Consider the following 27236-nt stretch of genomic DNA (forward strand, 5'->3'; position numbering starts at 1 on the left):
AGGCTGAGTATTATGACTCAGATGATAGCCCCAGCCACCCTAAGCGAGCTCGCTGGGAAAGACCCTCAACGTCATCACACTGCTCAGGGTCTCAGCGCAATCAGTCGCCCTGTGATGCGTCTGAAGAGAGTGATCAGGAGTCTTATCCTGGAACCCCTCTCAATCTGGATACCCCGGATGGGGACGCCATGGTAAACGAGCTTATCTCAGCCATCAATAGACTGTTGGATATTTCTCCCCCAGCTCCTTCTGCAGAGGAGGCAGCTGCAGAGCAGGAGAAGTTTCGTTTCCTCTATCCCAAGCGTAAATTGAGTGCTTTCTTGGATCACTCTGACTTCAGAGAGTCAATCCAGAAACACGACGCTCATCCAGAAAGGCGTTTTCTCTAAACGTTCTAAGGATACACGTTTTCCTTTCCCCCCTGATGTGGTCAAGCGCTGGACCCAGTGTTCAAAAGTAGACCCCCCGATTTCCAAACTTGCAGCTAGATCCATAGTTGCAGTGGAGGATGGCGCTTCACTTAAGGATGCCAATGACAGACAGATAGACCTTTGGTTAAAATCTGTCTATGAAGCTATCGGCGCGTCGTTTGCTCCAGCATTCGCAGCCGTATGGGCACTCCAAGCTATTTCAGCTGGTTTAGCAAAAGTGGATGCTATCATACATCCAGCGGTGCCGCAAGTGGCGTCCCTTACCTCGCAGATGTCTGCGTTTGCGTCTTACGCTATCAATGCGGTCCTAGAATCTACCAGCCGCACCTCAATGGCGTCCGCCAATTCGGTAGTTTTGCGCAGAGCCTTGTGGTTAAAGGACTGGAAAGCAGATGCTGGTTCCAAAAAATGTTTAACCAGCTTGCCTTTATCTAGAGATAGACTGTTTGGCGAGCCATTGGCTGACATCATTAAACAGTCCAAGGGTAAAGACTCTTCCTTACCCCAGCCCAGATCAAGCAAACCTCAGCAGAAAAAATGGCAGCAGAGGTTTCAGTCCTTTCGAGGTTCGGGCAAGACACAATTCTCCTCGTCCAAAGGGACTCAGAGGACGCAAAGAGTCTCAGATTCCTGGCGGGCTCACGCACGCCCCAAGAAAGCAAATAGAGGAACCGCTTCCAAAGCGGCTACCTCATGACTTCCAGCCCCCCCCCTCCGCATCTCCGGTCGGGGGCAGGCTCTCCCGCTTTTCCGACATTTCGATGTCACAGGTCAAAGACCGGTGGGTGACAAACATTTTGTCTCGCGGGTACAGAATCGAGTTCAGTTCTCGTCCTCCAGCTCGGTTCTTCAGAACCTCCCCACATCCAGACCGAGCAGATGCCCTGCTGCAGGCGGTGGACTCCCTAAGAGCGGAAGGAGTAGTGGTTCCTGTACCGCCTTAGGAACAAGGGCGAGGGTTTTACTCCAATCTCTTTGTGGTTCCAAAAAAGGACGGCTCGTTCCGTCCTGTTCTGGATCTAAAGCTGCTCAACAAACATGTGCACGCCAGACGGTTCCGGATGGAAACCCTCCGCTCTGTCGTTGCCTCAATGTCTCAAGGAGACTTCCTTGCCTCAATAGACATCAAAGATGCTTATCTCCACGTGCCAATTGCTACAGAACATCAACGTTTTCTATGTTTTGTGATAGGAAACGACCATCTTCAGTTCGTAGCTCTGCCATTCGGTCTGGCGACAGCCCCCCGGGTCTTCACCAAGGTCATGGCGGCGGTGGTAGCAGTCTTGCACTCTCAGGGACACTCGGTGATCCCTTACCTAGACGATCTACTTGTCAAGGCACCCTCTCAAGAGGCATGCCAACTCAGTCTACATGCTACGCTGGAGACTCTACAGACGTTCGGATGGATCATCAACTTTCCAAAGTCGAATCTGTCACCGTCACAGTCGCTAACGTATCTTGGCATGGAGTTTCATACTCGAGCAGCGAGAGTGAAGCTTCCGCTGAACAAGCAGCGGTCCCTACAGACAGGGGTGCAATCCCTCCTTCAAGGCCAGTCGCACCCCTTACGGCGCCTCATGCACTTCCTCGGGAAGATGGTGGCAGCCATGGAAGCAGTTCCCTTTGCGCAGTTTCATCTGCGCCCACTTCAATGGGACATTCTCCGCCAATGGGACGGGAAGTCAACGTCCCTGGACAGGAAAGTCTCTCTTTCCCAGACGGCCAAGGACTCTCTACAATGGTGGCTCCTTCCCACCTCATTGTCTCAGGGAAGATCCTTCCTGCCCCCATCCTGGGCAGTGGTCACGACAGATGCGAGTCTGTCAGGGTGGGGAGCAGTGTTTCTCCACCACAGGGTCCAGGGGACGTGGACTCCGCAGGAGTCCACCCTTCAGATCAATGTTCTGGAAATCAGGGCAGTGTATCTTGCCCTACTGGCCTTCCAACAGTGGCTGGAAGGAAAGCAGATCCGAATCCAGTCGGACAACTCCACAGCGGTGGCATACATCAACCACCAAGGAGGGACGCGCAGTCGGCAAGCATTCCAAGAAGTCCGGCGCATTCTAATGTGGGTGGAGGACACAGCATCCACCATATCCGCGGTTCACATCCCAGGCGTAGAAAATTGGGAAGCAGACTTCCTCAGTCGCCAGGGCATGGACGCAGGGGAGTGGTCCCTTCACCCGGACGTGCTTCAGGAAATCTGTCGCCGATGGGGAGTGCCGGACGTCGACCTAATGGCGTCCCGGCACAACAACAAGGTCCCGGCATTCATGGCGAGGTCGCGCGATCAAAGAGCTCTGGCGGCAGACGCATTAGTTCAAGATTGGTCGCAGTTCCGGCTCCCATACGTCTTCCCACCTCTGGCACTCTTGCCCAGAGTGTTACGCAAGATCAGATCCGATTGCAGCCGCGTCATACTCGTCGCCCCAGACTGGCCGAGGAGATCGTGGTATCCGGATCTGTGGCATCTCACGGTCGGTCGACCGTGGTCACTGCCAGACCGACCAGACTTACTGTCCCAAGGGCCGTTTTTCCATCAGAATTCTGCGGCCCTGAACCTGACTGTGTGGCCATTGAGTCCTGGATCCTAGCGTCCGCAGGATTATCTCAAGGAGTCGTAGCCACAATGAGACAAGCTAGGAAGTCAACGTCTGCTAAGATCTACCACAGAACGTGGAAGATTTTCTTATCCTGGTGCTCTGCACAGAGAGTATCCCCTTGGCCATTTGCATTGCCCACCTTTCTTTCCTTCCTGCAATCGGGGTTGGAAAAGGGCTTGTCGCTCAGCTCCCTTAAAGGGCAAGTCTCGGCACTATCTGTGTTTTTTTCAGAAGCGTCTAGCACGTCTTCCTAAGGTGCGCACGTTCCTACAGGGGGTCTGTCATATTGTGCCCCCGTACAAGCGGCCGTTAGATCCATGGGATCTGAACAGAGTACTAGTTGCTCTGCAAAAGCCGCCCTTCGAGCCTCTAAAGGACGTTTCCTTTTCTCGCCTGTCACAGAAAGTGGCGTTTCTTGTTGCGATCACATCGCCTCGGCGAGTGTCTGAGCTGGCAGCTCTGTCATCCAAGGCTCCCTTTCTGGTGTTCCACCAGGACAAGGTAGTGCTGCGCCCCATTCCGGAGTTTCTCCCTAAGGTCGTATCCTCGTTTCATCTTAATCAGGATATATCCTTGCCTTCCTTTTGTCCTCAGCCGGTTCACCGGTATGAGAAAGAATTACGTTTGCTAGATCTGGTGAGAGCACTCAGAATCTATATTTCTCGCACGGCGCCTATCCGCCGTTCAGATGCACTTTTTGTCCTTGTCGCTGGCCAGCGCAAGGGGTCGCAGGCTTCTAAAGCCACCCTGGCTCGATGGATCAAAGAACCAATTCTGGAAGCCTACCGTTCTGCTGGGCTTCCGGTTCCTTCAGGGCTGAAAGCCCACTCAACCAGAGCTGTGGGTGCGTCCTGGGCTTTGCGACACCAGGCTTCGGCTCAACAGGTGTGCCAGGCAGCTACCTGGTCGAGTCTGCACACTTTCACCAAACATTATCAGGTGCATACCTATGCTTCGGCGGATGCCAGCTTAGGTAGAAGAGTCCTGCAGGCGGCAGTGACATCCCCGTAGGGGAGGGCTGTTTTGCAGCTCTAACATGAGGTATCTCTTTACCCACCCAGGGACAGCTTTTGGACGTCCCAATCGTCTGGGTCTCCCAATAGAGCGCTGAAGAAGAAGGGAATTTTGTTACTTACCGTAAATTCCTTTTCTTCTAGCTCTTATTGGGAGACCCAGCACCCGCCCTGTTGTCCTTCGGGATTTTTTTGTTGTTTGCGGGTACACATGTTGTTCATGTTGAACGGTTTTTTCAGTTCTCCGACGTTATTCGGAGTTAATTTGTTTAAACCAGTTATTGGCTTCCTCCTTCTTGCTTTGGCACTAAAACTGGAGAACCCGTGATACCACGGGGGGGTATAGCCAGAAGGGGAGGGGCCTTGCACTTTTTAGTGTAGTGCTTTGTGTGGCCTCCGGAGGGCAGTAGCTATACCCCAATCGTCTGGGTCTCCCAATAAGAGCTAGAAGAAAAGGAATTTACGGTAAGTAACAAAATTCCCTTCTTTTTTTTCCCTCCTCAGCCTATGGTTGGGCATTTGATGTTGTTGCACCACCTGACATCTTCCAACTCTTAGTAGTTTTTAAGCAGCCTTTGTATGTACTTAAAAATTTTTTTTTTTCCTTCTACTGAGATAATCTTTATAAATGTTGTCCCAGCTATGTAATGCGTAATGGTCGTGTCTGATTGTACAGGGGCATTGTCTGAACATATATCTTCTTGGCAGGGGAGCACACAGGAGTATACAGTACAGACATAGCATGGGATCATAGCTGATTCTTAATGCCCCGTTGCACAATAGCGATGTCGTTAGTGAGATCACTGAAATGTCACAGGTTTTGTGACGCAACAGCGACCTTGCTAGCGATCTCGCCAAGTGTGACACAGCAGCGACCAGCCCCCCGCTGCAATATCGCAGATCGTACCTGAACGTCCTGGTTCATTTTTTTGATCATTGGTGTCCCGTTGGGCAGCATGAATCCTGGTGTTTGATGCCATAACAATGACAAGCGACCTCAAGGCATGCCTGGGTGTAAACACTACGCTTCTATCGAGGTCTGAGTCGTCAGAATAGCTGCAGTGTGACAGGGTCCCAACGACCGCCGAGGTCATTATACGGATCGCCGTATCGTTGCTGCGTCGTTAATTAGATCTGCCTGTTTGCCAGCTCACTAGCGACCATGTAGCGACGTACCAGCGATCCTGATCAGGTCGTATCGTTGTCGGGATCGCTGGAAGGTCCCTATGTGTAACGGGACCCTTATTGTGAGGTAAAACATTTCCCTGCCTGGTTTTAAAACGTTTTACCTCAAAGAATTATTTGTAATCCCATGCTGTAATGTTTGTATACCCTTGTGTGCTCTCATGCCCAGGAGCTGTGGTATGTTCAGACAATGTCCCTGTACCGTCAGACACGGCCATTACACAGCACATAGCAGGGGAATATATATAACATTATCTCAGCACAGGAACATTATTTTTAAAACACATCCAATTGGGAAACATTATTCCAAGATCTATTGATTAAAATAAACTTTTGTTCATGGGAAAAACCTTTTTAACTGTATCCAGATCTTGAAAATGCAAATAGTGCTAAAAAGTAGTGCCTACCTGGGAAAGCCCCGTTTTTCTGATCGCGGTCACATCCTCAGTAATTGCCATCAATAACTCCCCTGTATTTCATGCTTTGTCACATATTAGAAAACACGGAATTGTAGATATGATTTTTAAGTTTGGATTTTATAACTATTTATATTTAGACATTTAAAGGATTATGAAATAAAAATTGACACCCATTGTAACTGCACTTCTTTTTTTTTTTTTTTTCTTTTTTTCTCTTAAAGCTCAAAACATTTTTTTTTTTACTGCAATTTAAAAACCACTTGTAATTGTCCAATGATATCAACAAAACATGCAGCATGAACGCAACCTAAACGTTATCACAACTCATTAAATTTGGTTTCCTTATCACCTCCATTAAGTAGTTTGCTTGTTCCCCCACATTGCATGCGAATTCCATCTTGCTTGTTGATGGAGAAGGAAAATGTGTGACTATCATAAGAGACTGTATGAGAGACAATGGCTTTTTCACCTTGGAGCATTTGTAACATGGTGCTTTAGCATGGCTAATATAATAGTCAATGGGTGCGTGGTGTTTTTGATTTTTTTTTTTTTTTTATTGTGTGCGCACATTTCAAGTTGAGAGAACTAGAGTGTTGGGAAAAAAATGAGTTGCATCCTTGATATCCATGCTGTTTGTTCTGCTTTTAAAGCCCTTGACAAGGCTCATAAGATATTAATCAGCTCCAACAGATAATGCGACTGACTGGAACACCTCCTATTTATCTCATTAACAGGATGCCTAGCCATGAGGTGAGAGGGCAAGAATTGGGATGACCCCTTGCCAGTAACCTTATAATGTGATAGCAACTCTGAGTTCCGCTGATAATGACCTAATCTTTGAGTGCATTCATTCTTTTATGCATGTATATAATATTTACAGTGTGTTTAATTTTAAGTAATTAAACTGTTGTTTCTTATAACTGCACCCCTGCTTAATTCTTGTCACTCTACACTTGTATGAATTTCAATGCATTTCAGATTACTGTTCTCTTCTTCTCAGCCTCGATCATGATTTCTAGAGCTTTTCCTGCTTTTTATTCTTCTTCTGCTATAAATAACATGATATATCAGCACATCTGTGCCTCACTAGAAAGAGGACATTGCTCTAGTATACGCTGATTTTGGTGCCGAAGATGTCTGAACAGTTTTATATTAAGTTTATGGTGCTGATTAAAACTTTGTTTTTGCCAGATTGGCTATATTTTCTCAGATATTTAATAGTTAACACAACACGATTGAAAAGCTTTCAGAATTGCAAGAATATTCTTTTTTTGTTAACAGTTGTTTTTAAGTAAACATTCTAAAATCATACAAAAGTTATCTATGGTTTTGATTAATGCAATATTAGTTGGTAATGTCATTGCTTCAAAAAAATGTCTGCCATCTTGAGTATGTTCCATCTGCCTTTATATCTCTCCTACATCATCTTCATATCCTGGTGGAACCCCTCACCTTGTTCCACACTGAAGTCTCCAAGGTTATCTGGAAATATGTTTACAGTGCCTTATTTGGCCCCCTTGAGTTTTTCAACCTTTACCTACATCTCAGGCTTCAAACATAAAGATAAAAAAAAATAATTTTATGATAAAGAATCAACAACAAGTGGGACACAATTGTGAAGGTGAACAATATTTATTGCTTGTTTTAAATTTTTGTAAAAAAATAAAAAGCTGAAAATTGGGCCGTGAAATATTATTTGACCCCTTTACCTTCAGTGCAGCAAACTCACTCCAGAAGTTCATTGAGGATCTCTGAATGATCCAATGTTGTCCTAAATGACTGATGATAAATATAAGCCACCCGTGTGTAATCAAGTCTCCGTATAAATGCACCTGCTCTGTGATAGTCTGTGTTCTGTTTAAAGCACAGAGAGTATCATGAAGACCAAGGAACACAACAGGCAAGTCCGTGATACTGTTGTGGAAAAGTTTAAAACAGGATTTGGTTGCAAAAAGATTTCCAAAACTTTAAACATCCCAAGAAGCACTGTGCAAGCGATCATATTGAAATGGAAGGAGTATCATGCCACTGCAAATCTACAAAGACCCGGCCGCCCATCCAAACTTTCATCTCAAACAAAGAGGAGACTGATCAGAGATGCAGCCAAGAGGCCCATGATCACTCTGGATGAACTGCAGAGCTCTACAGCTGAGGTGGGAGAGTCTGTCCATAGGACAACAATCAGTCGTACACTGCACAAATCTGGCTTTTATGAAAGAGTGGCAAGAAGAAAGCCATTTCTCAAAGATATCCATAAAAAGTGTTGTTTAAAGTTTGCCACAAGCCACCTGGGAGACACACCACCAAACATGTGGAAGAAGGTGCTCTGGTCAGATGAAACCAAAATCTAACTTTTTTGGGCACAATGAAAAGTGATATGTTTGGCGTAAAAGCAACCCAGCTCATCACCCTGAACACACCATCCCCACTGTCAAACCTGGTGATGGGAGAATCATGGTTTGGGCCTGCTTTGCTTCAGCAGGGACAGGGAAGATGTTTAAAATTGATGGGAAGATGGAAGGAGCCAAATACAGAACCATTCTTGAAGAAAACCTGTTGGAGCCTGCAAAAGACCTGAGACTGGGACGAGATTTGTCTTTCAACAAGACAATGATCTCAAACATAAAGCAAAATCTATAATGGAATGGTTCACAAATAAACGTATCCAGGTGTTAGAATGGCCAAGTCAAAGTCAAGACCTGGATCCAATCGAGAATCTGTGGAAAGAGCTAAAATTGCTGTTCACAAACGCTCTCCATCCAACCTCACTCATCTCCAGCTATTTGCAAAGGAAGAATGGGCAAGAATTTCAGTCTCATGATGTGCAAAACTGATAGACAAATACCCAAAGCGACTTACAGCTGTAATCGCAGCAAAAGGTGGCACTACAAAATATTAACTTAATATGAACTTAAAGGGGATGAATAATATTGCACGCCCCAATTTTCAGTTTTTTATTTTTTACAAAAATTTAAAATAAGCAATAAATTTCGTTCAACTTCGCAATTGTCCCACTTGTTTTAAAATGTTTATCTTTATGTTTGAAGCCTGAAATGTGGGAAAAGGTTAAACTCAAGGGGGCCAAATACTTTCGCAATACTTTAGTAAATGGCTATGGAGAGTACATCTTTATACTCCTATTAACAAGCATATCTTGCACCAATTTTTTTTTAATTGTATGCTCCTGTTATTGCCAAAGTAGTCTTTCACAACAGAGACAAAACTTCCCATCTGAAACCTTAGTGTAAGGTGTAAAATTGGAATCGTTCATGAGTGTGCGAATGGGGACCATCAAAGATTCCAGCTTTTAGGTTTTTTTCATGCTCAGTCCAGGGGATGATCTACAAAGGTTGAAGCAGTTAGCCCATATGTCCGAAGCCCTAACAAATTTCTTCATTAATCCTAACTTAATATGAAGTGGTGGGAGAATTATTTTGTTCTTGTCCACCGTCTCCTTGTTGATTTATATTTGCAGCACCAACAATCATTTCTTCCCTTGTAGACCATGACACTTTTGTCCAATAATCTTGCTTTGCCTTGCTATCACCGAGGCACATGAGCATGGGTATTTTGTATATCCAGATTGCTGCCCAAGCAAGAAATTCACCATCTTCAGATCGACACAAAGCAACCACTGATGTTCACAATCATCAGATTTTCTGCAATACAATTTTTACATTTTCATTTTCTACACGTTTTGTTGAGTGTGCAGTGGGAAAAGACACAACTGAATGGGAGACAACACATTTCAAGTTTCTAATGGAGCAGTGTATAAAAAGCCGCCAGTCTTCTGCTCGATATTCCATTAATCTCATTTGAAGTACAATTCCTGGGATATCATTGCAGTATACACATTATTCCTCTTGCTTGAAAGTTGGGAGAAGCCTCTCTTCTTTTGTCCAATAGGCTGTAATTTTAACTTCTGCCTTTATAAGATTTTGTTCATTAAGTCTGGATGCTTGCTTAGACAAATCAAAGTTTGTTTCGAATCAGGTTTATTGAGTACTTTTTGGGTTAATGGTTGAGGCCTCGAAGAACTTCCCTCAAATTCACTTCCAATGCTACTACCTGCCATACATGCCAATACCTGCCTCTCTTCAGTGTGACAGTGTATGGTCTGGTTCTCTGGTAAGCACTGGTATGGGAACGTCATGGCCACATGGAATAGGTAGTCTTCCTGATTGCAAATCAGGATAATCTCACCGAAGATTCTTGTAATGATTTAAAGCCTTTAATCTTTACAGCACAAAAATAACAATCGTTATGGTGGTTTTTCGATTCTCTCCGTGCCATTGGCACACCAGAGTTGAAACTTTTTTTGTTTCCTTTCACGTTTGTCCACGGTCATAGGTGCACCACACGTTTTGCAAACCATATGGTGGAGGCCAAGACTTATCCTGGTCTCCACGCTGTACTCCAGAATAAGCCAAGTATACTTGAAGTACAAAGTCCGTGATATTTGTTTTTTACCATGCACTCTCAATAGATGTATCAGAATTCATCAGGATTGTTGGTGTAAGATCTTGATGAAGTCATATTTTTTTACATGTAGTTATATACTTAAGACAGAACTTTTTGGGTATAAACCAAGACTGGGTCGACAAACCTTTACTGTGGTCGACTTCTTTCCTCAGCAAATTCATAGTAGAATTTGAGCTTCAAAAATTTTCTTTTATAGCAGCATAGGCCTATAAATTGAAATGCAAAATAATTATATGGGATATTTAATTACCTGAGACACTGTCAAAAGACAGACCGAAAGCTTTTGCATTTATCACACACATTGGGGGAATGTATTATTTTCATGGTTATCCATTATCTCAAACTAGAACCAATACAGCAAAAGTAATGTGATTTTTGAATTCCACAAATACCCTAAATCCATTCAAAAAATCTAGGCACCTGAAAAATTTTTAAGTGGGTAAACCTATTATTCTTTGCATGCTAATCTCAGTGTGCCAACACATTATTATCAGTGTGTAGTCAAACAGGCTAAACCGATCATAGACTGTAATTTATAACTGTGTAACTCGAGATGTCTAATATTAATCAGTAACTGTGATGAGTTCCGGTACTCCCAAAAACAGAAAATATGTGGTACAGTCTATCATACAGGAAATTATGGTGACTTCCCCAGAGAGTATAAAATTGTTTTTCTCAGGCGGTCACCATGAGATTACATGACATGACCGAAAAAAGGGAATCCATAAATTTTCAGATGGAAAGGAACAAGTATATTAAGGTAATACTGACTGAGTTATTTATGTTGGATGCCTAGTGTCAGGATAAATTTAAAGAAAAAACTGCTGCTTTGATATACCAGTAAAATAGTCTTAAAATGTCATAATGCATACATAGTATTAAGACTTCTTTTGCGTTATGGGAATTATGTTATTTCAGTAGATGTGACAGGTTCCTCATGTCAATAGTGTTTAATCCAGCATAAATTGGGTAAATTAATGTAGAAAAGTGAAGCTCGTAGTCTTTCCAATTATAGTGAATAGGAATTACATTTAGGTGATGTTATACAATTATATAGTGATGTTTTCTAGAAAGAAAATCTCTTCTTTTAAGAGAACCTGATGTACAGCTGATACATTCCGCCATTGGCATTGTGCAGCAGACACTGGTTGTATGATTTCAGCCATGTATGTTTGACTCTGAACCTGCAGTGCTTCAGAAATAAATGCTAGAAAAGCCATAAAGGATACTAGTCAAAAAATAATCTATTTTATATCTTGGTTTACAGAGATACAAAGGAACACAGTGTTTATTGTATAAAATTAGTGAAGCATAAAGCTACATAAATGTGATATTGCCTTCATCGTGCTGACCCACAGAATAAAATTAACACTTGTTTTATGCAAGTAGGTCTTTATTCATATTATTAATTTAAAGAGGCTTTCTCGTGATTGTATTAAAAATAAATCTGTGTAAATGTGCATGTAGTCTCGTGTGTGCATTTGTTAATATACTCACCTAGCGCCACCTTCTGCGTTATTCAGTACTTTTCTGCTCCTCTTCTTAGTGACGTCACTGCGCTACAGACTATCAAACTCGCTCTGTGTGACCAGAGGTCTCTTTTTATAATGTAAGCCGCTTTCTGACACTCCGTATGCTTACTTTGTAAAAACCCACTTCAAGGTCACACAGACCATAGTGTGATCCGGAGAATCTGAAGAGAAGTGATGTCCCTGAGAAGAGCAGAACTGCACTAGCTACCGAAGAACACTGCATTAGACTAGTATATTAAAGCGTAACCATCGCTTTTATTTCGTCTATCAATAGTACACATGAAAATAAGCAACTTTGTATTTATTATCAGATACATCTGCTTTCTCTGCTAGAGTTGATCAGTCATTTTGAAAATTCTCATTCTGCGGTAAAATCTGTGTTCAGTGAAGACTTTCTCCATTACTGAGATAGATAGGAGTTGGTGGTTGGTGTTGATGAGATTCTATGGTGAAATGAAGAGGGGGTGGAGCTCTGCCTCTAGCTTCTCCCTTTTCTACCTACATAGACTCTGATCAGTAACAACTGTCATCTATCAGTAATGGGAAAGTATTCACTAAATACAGATATTACATCAGAATTGAGGATTTAGATAATGACCAATTCTGGCAGAGAAAGAGGCAGATTTGTGAGATAAGATAATTACAAAGTTTGTTTATTTTCATGTGTACTATTGATTTCTGAAATAAAAACGATGGTTGCGCTTTAATATACTAGCCTAATGCACTCTTCTCCGGTATTATATAAAAATTAAAATGACGGTTACGCTTTTACACACATTACATTGCATGCAAACACAAATTTAATGAAGAAAAAATCCCCTAATGCGAGTCTTTCTTCAATTAGAGGAACATGTAATTAACACATAATTTTCACTTATTTTTAAACAGGAAGGTCCACTAATACAAGATTTTAATTGTTTGTTCAGTTAGTGAAAAGAAACTACGATTTTAACAAGCAGTAGCTTTTCTTTTTTTTTTCTTTTTTTTTATTTTGTATTTATTGCCCTCCTAAAAATTTTTGTAAGACATTTGCAGGGCATTTCATAATTAAAATATAATATTTTTTTCTGCCTTTTTTACCTTTGTGACTGGGACTGGTATATTGGTGAGCAATTACCTGATTGCTGTGATGGGTGAAGGCAACTGTATACATAGCTCTTTCAGCTGTGTATATAGCAATTAGGAAGGCCGAGACTGTAAAACACTGTCTCTATCTTCTGTACGAGAAGTCCAGCTGTCTTGACAGCCGGCTCCTTGCTTTTTCTGCTGCACAATGTTTTCGCAGATGATCACTCAATCAGGAGGTTCTAAAGCAACTTTACAGATTTTGTTTTTTTTTTTTTTCTTCTCCAAGCTACCGGACACTTTAAAACAAACCACCTTATATGAAAAAAAAAAGTTTTTCTATTTCTACTTTGTAAAAATAAAAATGTATTGCCTGTTTGCTATAAATTGACACCAATGGACAGTCCATTGGTACAGTCTAATTGAAGTACAGCTCTAGCCTTTGTTCGGGCCCCGACTAACATAGTAGCTTAGCGATACTCACATTTAGGGACTGCTCATTGGTGATGCAGGGCCCCTCCTTTTGTTAAACCACTTAGATACTGTGGTCACCAAAGGAGTTAAATGTCTAGAGGGCTCAAGGAGCTTTGCTATAGGTCACTAACGAGCTCCCTTGGCGATTATTTGGCCACTGCATATGTTCTCACCCACGTAACTGTGGCGGGCATCTATTTTAACTTTGCTTAATAGTCTAAAAAATGTAGGCTGCACTGTAGTAGTTGTGGGAAGCAGTGAAGGAACATTAATCCTAGCAATCAGTGTTTAAGGTGTAACACTCATTTTAGTGAACGCCGAGTTGCATGTCTGTGTATGCCTCTAATTTTGCTCCTTCCGTTCTAATTAGTTAGCAGGAAATTTGGTCTTTCAATGTAGACCAATTGTACAACTGAAGTAAATAAAGGCATTTTTTCTGTAAAAAAAAAAAGTTTTCCAAAGTGTATCATCTTCACTTGTATTATTGATTTTTGGTTAAAAAAAAAAAAATCTAATACAATGGTTTCTGCTTCTGAGTTAGGGAAGCTCCATCATTATGCTTTCAGTCCACACGCAAGTGCGAAGAGGGGGAGATGGACATGGCTGAGTTTCTCACTTTTAGGCCTTGGTTCCTCTTGCGTTTTTTGCACGGATGAGTGCAATCCAATAAAACATCGAATTGCTGTCACTCTACTACAAAACTATGGGGCTGTCTCCATCTACGATTGATTTCTCATGCCATAGTGGCATATGGAATGAATTGCAGCATGCTGCATTGGCAGCGAGTCTCTGCTCACGAACCCCCATACAAGTCTATGGGAGCGTGTGAAACATCGCACTGCACTCGTATGTAATCCGAATGCAGTGTGATGTACGCAGAGACAGGCCGGGGAGGAGATTGGAAGAAAGTGCTCCCTCCCTCTTCTCTGCAGCTGTGATACGATTGCAAGATCACATCACAGTCGCATGACCCTCAGCTACCGCTGACAGCAGAGGATCATTAGCATATTGCTTTTGATGCTCTCACATAGGAAGATATACACAAGTGGAACTGTATACCATATGTAGAACATTTCTTGATGCTAGAAGTCCCAGGAATTTCGAGCTCCATAGGGTTACAATGGTAGAAATGTTAAATGACCCCTCTCTGGGTCCTTCTAGTGTTAGTGTCATCTTGGCACATCATCACTCTAGAAGTTAAGCAGCGTCAGTGACATCCTGTCAACACATGCCTGTTGGTTTCAAGCACCTTTCCTGTTCATTTGATCAGTTTGATTGATTTGATTTTTACCTTGTGAGGAAACAATATCTAGTTATTTTAATTTAGTAAATATGACAGATTCCTTTTACCATATATTTTACATTCATCTATTTGAATAGTTCTTGATTAATATTCTGGATTAAGCTGATAGTTTTGAGATGAGTGTTGAAGCTCTAGAGCCATTGTAAGTACAGGTAAATTTATTTTTTAGCGATCATATGTTTAGCTGGAGATTATATTCTCTTCTGCTTTGAAACATTGATTTGCTGACAACTCGGGTCACAGTCACAAACTCTCACTCCTAATTACTGTAAATTATTTGTCTGGATATTTGGACATAAAATTTGAAGAGAAATAGAGTAGCGTTTACAAGAATGAGATTTGACTCAATCTCATCCTTAAATTGTGGAAATTATATCAGCACCAAAGTGGTTACTTCGATTTGTTGAAGTATCTTTCAATTCAATGGGAACGTCAAAATATGCAACAAACCTATTTATTTATTTTAGAATTTTGCTGTAGGTTTCCCTTTGGATCTGCAAAAATAAAGCAAGTCTAGAAAAGCTTACTATAAAGTTCTTTAAAGGGTTTGTCCAAGACATCTATTATTGGAGGTGTTATGACACCCTGCACCCCCAATAAATCAGCTATCGGCTCCTACTGCACCCAAAATGACGCGGCCTTGTACATGCTTTTTATCCAACATTCAATCGAAAATATACAGCAGTACTCGAGCTGCCACTAAGCAATATATGAAGGTTCTGTGTTCCAGCGCTTGACTTTATTTCTCCTCACTGCTGTTGTATATCGGCTCTTCGTTTTTTAGCTGTCATGGCCCTGCTTTTCTGATCCTCCAATGATTTCTGCATACTCCACTTCCAAAGATGTGTTGCCATATGGGATTCTTGCAGTCAGAGACTGAAGAAGTTGTGATCGTAGACGGCCTGGATGTGCCAAGATTGTGTACATATTACACGATCAGCTGTCGGAGACAATTTCAACAAAAGCTGCTTGATTTGCTGCTTTTCCTTCCCTGCGGCGGTTTCCCAAATCTGATTTTTTTTTATATATATATATATATATATATATATCTATATATCTATATCTCTAATATAGATAGATATATAGATAGATATATAGATATATAGATATAGATAGATATATAGATAGATATATAGATATAGATATATAGATATAGATAGATATATAGATATAGATATGGATAGATATATAGATAGATAAATATAGATATATAAATTTTGTACACATTTATATACTTTTGCCTTCAAGTGTATTAAAAGCCTTTTTAATTCTGTTTTTGCTTTTTTTTTTTTTTTTTTTCCCTCCCCTTATTGTTACAGGCGAGGAATTACATCCAGTCACTGCCGTATATGCCGAAGATGAATTTTGAAGATGTTTTTTTGGGAGCCAACCCTCAAGGTGTGTTAAAAATGTTAGCACCTATGATTCAATATTATGCTGTTTCTAGATTTTTAACCTAACCTCCTCTACAATGTCTAGAGATCACTCATTGCACTTTCCTTTCTACTCAGCTGTAGATCTACTTGAGAAAATGCTTGTTCTGGACACAGACAAGAGGATTACTGCAACAGAGGCTTTAGCCCATTCCTATTTTGCGCAGTATCATGACCCAGATGATGAACCCATAGCTGACCCTTATGACCAAAGCTTTGAGAGCCGTGAGCTTGATATTGAAGAATGGAAAAGTAAGAGTTTTTAGAAGTTGCTTTTAGTGGTGTGAAGTTGATCACAAGTACTCTTTACAACTCTTGTAATGCATTTAAGATCCTGTCTCTACAGTTACCTGCTAACTATTAAATTTTGGTGATAACTCTTGATTATTAGAAGATCTAAGGATTTATTTGAATGACAAATGTCTTTTAAAGGCTTATGTAAACAATTTAATTGCTTATTCTGTAGGTCTGCACATACTGTATTACTGTCTCTTTGATTTTACATACAGGCATATAGAGGTTTCTTTCTCACACATTCTGATAACTTGCATGGACACATGTTGGTGGAGCTTCTGTGCTAGAGGCATTCACATGCGCAGCATCTTCCTTTCATTGTACTGTTGCAGCATAAAAACTGTAGGCCGCATTCATTAAAGGGAACTTGTCATCAGAAATTTAGCTTGAAACCTAAAAGTTTCCCCCTCTGCAGCTACTGAGCTGCATTCTAGCAAGGTTCCTGTACTTTTTGTGGCCCCTTTTAAACCAAATTAAATACTTTATAAACTTGTACCTTTTTGCTATGTAAATTTTGTAAATCGTCCATGGGGGCGGGCTCTCTGGTGACCGTTGCTGTTCCTCCAGCACATTGACGCCGTCCCCCCACGCTCCATTTCATCCATCAGGACGCCGCCCACTGCGCCCGAGGTGCCGCCCACGCCAGGATCGCTGGTGACGTGTGTCACAAGCACGAGATTATGGGCGGCGTTGTGATTGCATCGTAAGTGCCCGCCCATAATCTCGTGGACGTGCTTTCCCCCACTGCCTCCAGCGTTATGCGCAAGCGCTCGCCGGCCAAATAACCCGACGTCACCTCCTTCCCATCTTACCCTGCAGCAGGGCAAGATGGGAAAGAGGTGACGTCGGGTCATCTGGCCAGCAAGCGCTTGCGCAGAACGCTGGAGGAAGAGGGGAAAGTACGGTCACGAGGTTATGGGCGGCACTTGCTGATGACATAGCGCCGCCCATAACCTCGTGCCTGCGCAAAACGTCACCAGCGGTCACACGTGCACACAGTGCACAGTACTGCTACAGTCGCACAGTGCATGCGCGGGACCACAGGCGCCCAGGGGCGACGTCCTGAGATATGAAATTATCCGTTGGGGGGCGGCGTAAATCTGCTGGAGGAACAGCAACGGTCAGCAGAGAGCCCGCCCCCATGGACGATTTACAAAATTTACATAGCAAAAGGTACAAGTTTATAAAGTATTTAATTTGGTTTAAAAGGGGCCACAAAAAGTACAGGAACCTTGCTAGAATGCAGCCCAGGAGCTGCAGAGGGGGAAACTTTTAGGTTTAAAGCAAAATTTCTGATGACAGGTTCCCTTTAAGACTCATTATGCAATGTAAAATGTGATTAATTTAGAGCCGCCTCTCACAGAAATATTATTCCAGTTGGGCGAGCGTACATTTCTAGCATAATTTTACGCCATCAAAACTGGTGTATATTTTGATAAATCTTCTGTTTACCTGAAAAGATTAGTGTTTTAGAATTGTCCTGAAATTTCACCTGAAAGCCAAATATCCCTAACTTTTTGTGAATAGTGTACTTATGATTTAGTTATATATATCAAAAAGCGCTTTATCTCCATGCTCCACTCACTGATCTGTTTGTCTGCCGACAAATAGACACGCTTGCATACCGCTTCGTCTGTTAATATGACGATACGGTCTGTTATGCGTCTCGCGCCCGGCAGTCAGAGCTCACTTGGAAAGTGAGGGTGTGATGTGATAAATGCGCTGGATACTTCGTAATAAGTAAAACACACATGATCACAATTATGGGCGGCAATTTTAAACTAAACAGGGTATAAATGGGTCAATTAACCTCACTCCCCTGAAGCATTCCCTGAGGAAAGGATCGCTGAAACGTTCGTTGGGGCATAGCGGCATACTTTGGATCATTTACAGACCACTTTGAAGGTATAATTTCCCTTGCAAATTAGTATATATTTACAATTTCTATTACACAAGATTATTATACCACAATCTTTTTCATATATACCATATTATTCGGATATTTTATTTTGCACTGTGCACTTTGTTATATATGATAAATAGACATTTATTCAAACAATAGTGGTATTTGCACTAAGCACTTTATCTTCCTAGTAAACTGCTGCTATAATTTATGGGTATTTTTCACCTGCCTTTTACTTGTATTTATATGGATCTGTAATGGATATTTATTTTACTCATTGAATAAAAAATATTAATTTTAATATTGGCTACACCATTATTTCCTTTTTATTTTCATTTAAAGGTCTTTTTGATATATATTGATATTTAATGGTGATCTTAATACGGAAATTTTGAGTGTTATGATTTTAGTTAGTTTCAGAAATATTTGGACAGTTACCGAATCTTCATGATTTGGCCTTTGCAGGCTAGCAGCATTCACATTTGCATGGCAAAATTCCTTTCCTAATCAGCCCTCTATAACATCATTCTCTAAAATCAATGCGTAAAAAAAGCATTGATTACCTCCATTATTTGAACTTTTTACTTTCAGGCTCCATATCTCACCGTCCACTACAGCTTCAAACGTGAGACTACCAACATTTTATAGACAATCATCTTGGCTGCCTCATGCGTAAATTTGACTTGCAACTATTTAGCATATAATTAATTATGCAGATTCTTGTCAAATCACTGTTTTACTTCTGGTGGTGGAATTTCTTTTCTTCCTGTATTAGGCTATGTGCGCACTAGGCCGTTTTACCCGCGGATTTACCCGCGGTTTTGCTGCAGAAATTTCTTGAGAAATCTTTCTGCAGACATTTCCCAGCAAAACCTATGGGAAAAAAAAATAGCTGTGCACACGCTGCGTTTTTTTCTCAAGAAAATTCTTTGTGAAGATTTTCTTGAGAAAATTTCTTGAGAAAATGTGCATGCCACTTCTTTTCCGCAGGTCCCTGCGGAATACCCCCGGAATTTCACTCCATTCACTATAATGTAATCTCGAAATTCCGGGGGTATACTGCAGGTAGCAAATGATGTGCGGTATAGCCGCGATTTACCTGCGGTAATGCTCATCGCTCCCTGCGGTTTTGCAGGGAGTGATGTCATTATGCCAGGAAGAGTAAGCGGAGCAGAGTAAACACACACGTCACACTCCCTGGACGCCGCACAGAAGCGCTTCCGTGTGACGTCCGGCGGGTGCCCGTGCAGTCTGTGTCCCGCTGCAGCCCCGCCGCTGCCTGCCCTGCAGTGTGTCAGTGTCTGCCCGCAGTATCTGCAGCTTGTCACGCTGCGGCGCAGGCAGACACTGACCCACAGCAGCGTGTGCAGCTGCGGGGATGCCGAGCGCTGCTGTCAGGAGGTGAGATGAGATCATTACCTGCTGTGACGATCTCCTGCCTCCTGACGTCACCGCTGTCACTGCCTTCTATGCCCGCGGCCCGAGACTGTCACTAGCGATGACGTCACAGGCTCTCGCGATGCCGCTGACTACGCGACGGGCATAGAAGGCAGTGACAGCGCTGATGGCAGGACTGCAGGAGATCATCACAGCAGGTAATCTCATCTATCCTCCTGACAGCAGCGCTCGTCATCCCCTGCAGTGACCTGGGCTATTGATGTTCGCTCAGGTCACTGCATTGCTCTCCCAGCCAATGGGGAACATTCTGTTCTTCATGGACTGGGACAGTGACTATGGTATGGATCGCCGTGGGACGCAGCCCCCCCCCTTGTTGGATTACGCTGGACGTGGAATTGATTGTTCTTATCAATAAATTGGTGACAGAGGGAATGTGGGGAGCGTTGTTTTTTTTTTCTGCAAATAAAACTTTTTTTTTGTTTTTATTTTATATTTCTTACTGAATGGGTTTGTGATGTCAGGTATCTGATAGACGCGTGACATCACTAACCCCAGGGCTTGATGCCAGGTGACATTACACATCTGGCATCAACCCCATATATTACCTTGTTTGCCACCGCACCAGGGCAACGGGATGAGTTGGGGTGAAGCGCCAGGATTGGCACGTCTAATGAATGCGCCACTTCTGGGGCGGCTGTAGCCTGCTGTTTTTAGGCTGGGGAGTGTCCAATAACAGTGGAACTCCCTAGTCTGAGAATATCAGACCCCAGCTGTCCGCTTTACCTTGGTTGGTGATCCAATTTGGGAGGGACCCCACGTTTTTTGTTTTAAATTATTTATTTAATGTAAAATAACAGCATGGGGTGCCCTCTGTTTTGGATTACCAGCCAAGGTGAAGCTGCCAGCTGTGGTTTGCAGGCTGCAGCCGTCTGCTTTACCCTAGCTGGCTACAAAAATAGGGGAAACCCCACGTCATTTTTTTTTTAATTATTTATTTTTTGGCTAAATACAAGGCTAGGCACCCTTTAGTGCCACATGAAAGTCACTAAAGGGTGCCAGCTTAGAATATGCAGGGGGGTGGGACATTATCTAGGTCTTTCTCATCTATCTATTCATCTATCCATCTTTCCCTCTTTCCATTATCTGTCTGTCTATCGATTATCTATCTATTATCTATATTATTTATTTCTGTTCAGCATAAAAAAAAACGCAGGAACCAACCTGCGGAAAAACAGCGGCAAAAACGCATGCGTTTTTCCCGCGGATTTGGTGCGGTTTTTTTACCACAGGTGCGGTAATCTTCAACTCCCAGAAGTTTCTCAAGAAATTTTCTTGAGAAAAATCACTTTTCTAGTGCGCACATAGCCTTATACTATTACAACGTGTTGTCGCATTCCCTAATAGCCAAGTGTGTTAAGATTGATTGCCAAGTAAAATGTCACTGCGCTGAATTGAGGAGCAGCAATTTAAGATTATTTCTCAAGAAAATAGAAACCACATGCAGCTCATCAAAAGAGGTCTCTCGGCCAAGAATATTGCCAAATTGCATCATATGAGTGCCATGACAGTTGGAAAAATACGAAATGAAGTCTGTCCATCCATTCAAAAGCCAATTGGTGGACATCCAGGCAAAATATCTGGAGTCAACAAGACGGCTCATTACAAGGTCTATCAGTTCTGGTGCAACAAACACAACAGTGGAGGTATCTTGTATGCGTCATAAAAGTGAGATCACAGACTTCCATGCAAGCACCATGCAGTGCACATTATGGAAGTCTGAAAATGTGAAGAAGCCTCAACTTCAGTATCGTCATAAGAAGCGACTGCTCAAGTTTGTAAAAAAAGAAGGAAAAGTGGACAGTAGTGGATTGAAAACAGGTGATTTGGAGTGATGAGTCGCAAGTCAATAGACTAGGCTCTAATGGATGCAAATGGGGTTTGGAAAGAAATGTCAAGTTTGGTGGAGGAAGTCTGATGATATGGGGTTGTTTCACAACCAAAGGTGTTGAATACTTTACCAGGATCGATGGTGGTCTCATTGCTGAGCTATATGTGAGTATCCTACCAGACAAGCTAAATCGTACACTTGACTACTATGAGTATGAAAAGGACAACGTAAAGTTCCAGCAGGACATTAACTCAAGGAATATGTAGAGTTTGGCGAAGAAATGGCTCAATAGCAATGAAGTAGAAGTGTTGGATTGGCCCACACAGTCTTCAGACCTCAACCCAATTGAACATTTGTGGGTAGCGTTGAAGAAAAAGTTGTATACATACCTATGTGAGTTGACCAGTGTCCACCAACATTAGGAACGTGTAGAAGAGATCTGGGATCCGTTTTCAGTCAACACATGCTTGAATCTGATAGAGAGCATGCCCAGAAGTATTCAAGCAATGTTAAAAGCCAAAGGGGATTTACAAAATGCTTACAAAATAATTAAAATTAAATTTTTATGAGCAAAACAGTAACAATGCATAACTTATCATAGACTAAATAGTTGTAAGTCATATTAATGTATGAGCAAGCCAAGATGATTGTTTATAAAATGAAGGTAGTGTCATGCTCAACACTAGTAGATGGTGAGATATGGAGTCCGAAAGTCAAAAATTCAAAACATTGTTACCCTTTTGCTCATCAGTGTATTTCAGTATCTTTATAACTGTATACCTTACAAGGAGGTTATAATTATCGGGTGATGGCTGCAAATCATGCAGATTTTAACCCCTTCAGTTCCCTTTCTTCCGAGAGCCGCAACTTTATTTTTCCGTCAATCTTGCCATATGAGGGCTTTTTTTTTTTTTTTTTTTTTTTTGCGGGATGAGTTGTACTTTTAAATGAAACCATAAGTTTTACCATATGGTGTACTGGAAAACAGCAAAAAAAAGGTGTGATCGCACAATAGTTTTTGGGATATTTTATTCAGTGTTCACTATATGGTAAAACTGATGTGTCATTGTGATGCCTGAGGTCGGTGCTAGTTTGTAGATACCAAACGTGTAGGTTTACTTGTATCTAAGGGGTTAAAAAAAATTCACAAGTTTGTCGAATAAAAGTGGTGCACGTTTTGTGCCATATTCCGAAACCCGTAGCGATCTCATTTTTTGGGATCTATGGCTCAATGATGACTTATTTTTTGCATTTCAAGCTGACGTTTCTAATGGTACCATTTGTGCGCAGATGCTACGTTTTGATCGCCTATTATTGCATTTTGCGCAAAACTTGCGGCGACCAAAAATGTAATTTTGGCGTTTGGAATTTTTTTTGCCGCTACGCTGTTTACTGATTAGATTAATTGATTTTAGATTTTGATAGATTTCTGAACGCGGCAATACCAAATATGTGTATCATTTTTTTTAACCCTTTAATTTTCAATGGGGTGAAAGGGGGGTGATTTGAACTTTTAGGTTTTTGGTTTTTTTTTTGTTTTTTTTTTATTTTACTAGTCCCCCTAGGGGGCTATAGCGATCAGTAATCTGATCGCTCTGCCCTATCTTCAGATGTCAGCTACAGAGCTAAGATCTGCAGATGCGCTGCTTTACTCTCCAAGCTGGCACTATGCCGGCATTGAGAGGAAGTGACTTATCTTAGCTACAGGCGTCATCACATGACCCTGTCCTACCATGGCAACCACCGAAAGTCACGTGATCACGCGGCAGTAAGTATATGTAATGGCTGCTCGCATATACATCTCACTGCCAGACTTTGGTAGCGAGATGTAAGGGGTTAAATGTTGCGAGTGGAAGCGATTCCACTCGTAACCTGCAAGCACACATGTCAGCTGTTAAAAACAGCTGATATGTGCGCGGATCACTGCATCCTGCCCGCGGCAGGGGGCGGGGCTTAATGTCACACGCTCCATGACGGATAGATCCGTCATTGGTCGTGAACGGGTTAAATGTGTTGTATTGGCAGACATGATTAATTCTGTATGTACAGGAAACTGAGACCACAGTTATGATTTTTGGAATAACTGACACTAAGTACAGTATTGCTGGAATTATATGACATGGCTTACTGTTTGCTTTTTTTGATATCTTGTATTTTAAAACATTCACTGATCAGTTATCCTACATAAATCACTTTAGAAAAATTGATACCTGCATAGCAGATTGAGTGAAATGGCGCTTCTGCAAGTGTACGCTCCCGTCGGTGCCTATGGAAGTGGTCGACCTTGTCGAGCTCTGTACATGACTGTCAGCCCACCAAAATCTAAATGCCTTTGTAGTGTGCATGCATTGATCATACATTTTTCTGCTGCACCTAAACAAGGTTTTCTGATAAATTGCTTAAGGAGAGGTCAAATGCTGCACTGCTGAAGTAAGGAGCAATCCAAGGATTCTTTTTAGTGTCTTTATTTGAAATAGTGACCCAAAAGAATCCTCTGGATTGTTACTTACTTCAGCAGCTCGGCATATGAGCCCCCCCCACCCCCTTCCTTATGCGATTTATCTGGTCCCATGTGCGTCTAGTGGTTGTGTATCTTACAAACCCTCAAGGTGAGCACCTTCAGTGTTGTTTTTCAATAACACCCCACGGATATGACCCTATATGCGCTCCTTTTATCTTCCAATTTATATTCTATCACATGCAATGCAATAAATTCAACACTTGTGACTGTATTCTTAGAACTTTTCTGTGATCCATTGGTGTATTAGACATTTCTGCAATCCTTGCTCCTTCTTGCTTTGCTGTACAGATTGTCTTTCAGGAGTGAAAAATGCTTATACTGTCCAATATAAACAGTTGTAATGGGGTGAAAGCCTCAAACTCGCATCATTGACTTATTCTGACATTCTCCAGCGATTGGTTGAAAAGAAAAGAGCAGCCTTTCTTAGTTTGTCTAGGAGTAAGATTAGAATATTGATGATCTTGCCTTTGGTCACCAGTATCAGATCGGTGGGGCTCTGCCTCTTGAAGCGCTCATCGTTTCCAATTAGCAGGTTTTGTGGCTGCCAGAAGTACAGTGTAATTTATTTCTATAGAAGCTGAGCTGTAGTGACAGACATCAGCCTCTACACGCTGCACAGAGTTGTGATGTTCTGACTGTGTACACAGTTTCTGGCGGCCTCTGGAGCTGGAATAGCTGATCTTGATTACCTATCCACAGAGCATTTATCACTATCATAGTCTTGGGAAATCCCTTCAAGTTTAATACTAGTTTATCTACCACAATTTTCTAGATTATTTGTGAAACTATTTAATCGTATCTAACAACAGTGGCTATTAATGTCTTTTGTGTAATTAGTGTTCTCTTATGTTTCCATGCACAGGTTTAACCTATGAGGAAGTACTTTGCTTTGTACCGCCTCCTCTAGACTCTGATGAAATGGAATCTTGAAAGAACTGTTCCTAAGGTGTTGACCGCTGTGAAGATGACGATGGATGCCTATTTTAGCTCCCATCTATTATACAAAGTGCCTATCAGATTGTGGATCTGAGTGATTTGCGTATATACATCTCTATTCATCTTTTTCTTTCCTGGGGAGAGTTAGTTAAATAGAATCTAACTACTGCTGCATGTGCCCCCAGTTACCTCTCACTTACACAAGTATAGTACTCCAGCCTCCGCAGAACTGTCTGTACCACAATGGGGAAGGTGCAGATAGTTTTGGAACGTCCTTCGTCTTATGATTTGTGGTTTGTGCTGGAAGAAAAAGGAATTGGGCCTTAAATGGGATTACTTGTGTTTGTGAAGGATTGCTGATTTTAATGGATGGTTGTGTGGATATTTCTCACCTCACATAATTATTTTACTATGTGAAATTATATATTATTATATCTTAAATACACATTTATATATTGTTATCCCTAATCACCTACAAATTGGTCTCTTTCCAGAAGAGGGATCTGAAGGTATCCAGTAATGGTAACCAATACTACATTAGCTTCTTGTCTGGAAGCATAAATTCTGCTTTAACCCTATCTGTACAAATCGATTTGTGACCTAGCATTTTTTTAATGTAGTGATAGTGGTTGTCCACAGTGTACATGTATGCCCAAATTAATGTTTAAGAACCAACAAATTGGTCTGGATGTGTCTCCATGAGTCAGTGCCCTATTTATTATCTTGTTGCACAGCTTAGCGTTAGCATTTGATTATAAAATCATCAATGACTTAAAATATAAAATGTTCCAAAATGCAATCTGCTCCAATATAAAGTGTGATTTTGCAACCGCAGAACCGTAGGTTTACCTTTGTGCACTTGTACTGTTCATAGAACTTTCTCAAACTCATTTCTGCAAAAGCTATTTCTCTTCTAGCAAATCAGAGAATATACTTTTCGTTGTTAATGTTTTTGCTTATTGTTTTTTGGGGTTTTTTTTTTACGTTTTACCTTGAAGACAAAGCGGTCACAAACAGTTTGTATGCAATCAGTATTTCAAAGGCCTAGCAGTGTAGCAGAAGTGTATTAATATCATTGTAAAATCATATTCAGGCTCACACATAGAGCTCTGTGAGATCCAGAGTCTGAATTGCCACCATATGACTAGGAAAACTATTAACACAGACTACATATTTACACAGGTTTAGACAAAAAAAACCCCACAGGTGTGCTTCTTTAACATGACCCCCCCCTCAAAAAAAAAAAAGTTTAGGATGGTTTCACAAATGGTAAAGCTACCTGTAACATCCACTTTGAGGACTCGCACAGATATACCAATAGAAATTAGGTCACATTAGTGAAAGTGAGTTTAATTCTGGAGAACTACCAGTTCTGTAACTAACATGGGGGCGTTTACATCTGTGATGGCAACACTTGTGTAACATAGATGACAAAACGCAAATGTGTTCTAGTGGTCTGAAACAGACGAGAACCTAAACAATTTACTGTGACTGCCGTTAATACCGTCTGCTCCCTACATCCCTTGATCATCGCTCATTCACTCCCGCTGACTTTCTGCGCATCCACCTGGTATAGGGAGGCTCACAGAGCGCTGAAATCTAATGCTGCATAAACATATAATAAAGATTGATTATGACATTATTCCTGCCTGGATGCAGGAATGTTTTATCCTTGTAATATTTTACTAGAAAAAGGGAATTTGTTTTCCAGCAGTTCTGGCAGTATTCTAGCAAATATCATACTTCATAGGGGAGCCTCTTGCATTTTAGGTAAATTTTTTGAAGTATTAATTCTTATGGTACTGATCTTTTACCAGTATAAACACTTATTTCTTCTACTGAACTTTTGCTTTTTGATTAACTTTTTTGAGGTTCAACAATATTGTTTGTGTCCCTCTTTCCCCAAAACTGGGATAGAGATGTTTACAATAAATAGAACTGCTGCACTTAAAGTGACATGAGTTGTACAGAAATTAACTTACATTTTGCTATTTTCTTGGTCTCCTCTGTGATGGATTTGCCATAAATAAGCACTGGTCAAATAAATCTTATTTTTAAAATGTGATGCATTTCCTTTGTGCTGTGTTCATTAATACAATATAAACCTCAGAAACCATAGTGACTCCAGAATGGTATAGCAATGCAGCAGAGTTGCCGAATCTGTGGAAGTCCCATGGATAAATGGATTTTGCTCTACATTGACAGTTGCTCTTACATTTATTAGATTTTTCATAACCATTGTAATTAGTAAAGTCTTTCCACTGTACAGAACATATACATGTGACTAGTAAATTGTACCTAAACCCCCAAAATGTCAACCTGCAGTAACAAAGCATAAAGGTTCTCAAAAATACAA

At 41.5% G+C, this 27236-nt stretch overlaps 1 protein-coding gene across 2 annotated transcripts in view; it reads left to right on the top strand.

The window, feature by feature from the left end:
- LOC142291352 (mitogen-activated protein kinase 14) overlaps positions 1 to 26945 on the top strand; it is a 139323-nt gene extending 112378 nt beyond the window's left edge. The window contains exons 9-12 of one of the 2 annotated variants that reach the window (XM_075335820.1): positions 6322 to 6401; positions 15827 to 15905; positions 16019 to 16192; positions 24807 to 26945. In XM_075335820.1, the coding sequence (XP_075191935.1) occupies positions 6322 to 6401; positions 15827 to 15905; positions 16019 to 16192; positions 24807 to 24874 (401 nt within the window). In that variant the 3' untranslated portion in view covers positions 24875 to 26945. The remainder of the gene's footprint in view (positions 1 to 6321; positions 6402 to 15826; positions 15906 to 16018; positions 16193 to 24806) is intronic. The other variant, XM_075335821.1, reaches the window with a different exon arrangement.
- Positions 26946 to 27236: the final 291 nt, after the last annotated feature.

Source organism: Anomaloglossus baeobatrachus, chromosome 2 (genome assembly GCF_048569485.1).
Source record: "Anomaloglossus baeobatrachus isolate aAnoBae1 chromosome 2, aAnoBae1.hap1, whole genome shotgun sequence".
In the NCBI taxonomy this organism is placed as follows: domain Eukaryota; kingdom Metazoa; phylum Chordata; class Amphibia; order Anura; family Aromobatidae; genus Anomaloglossus; species Anomaloglossus baeobatrachus.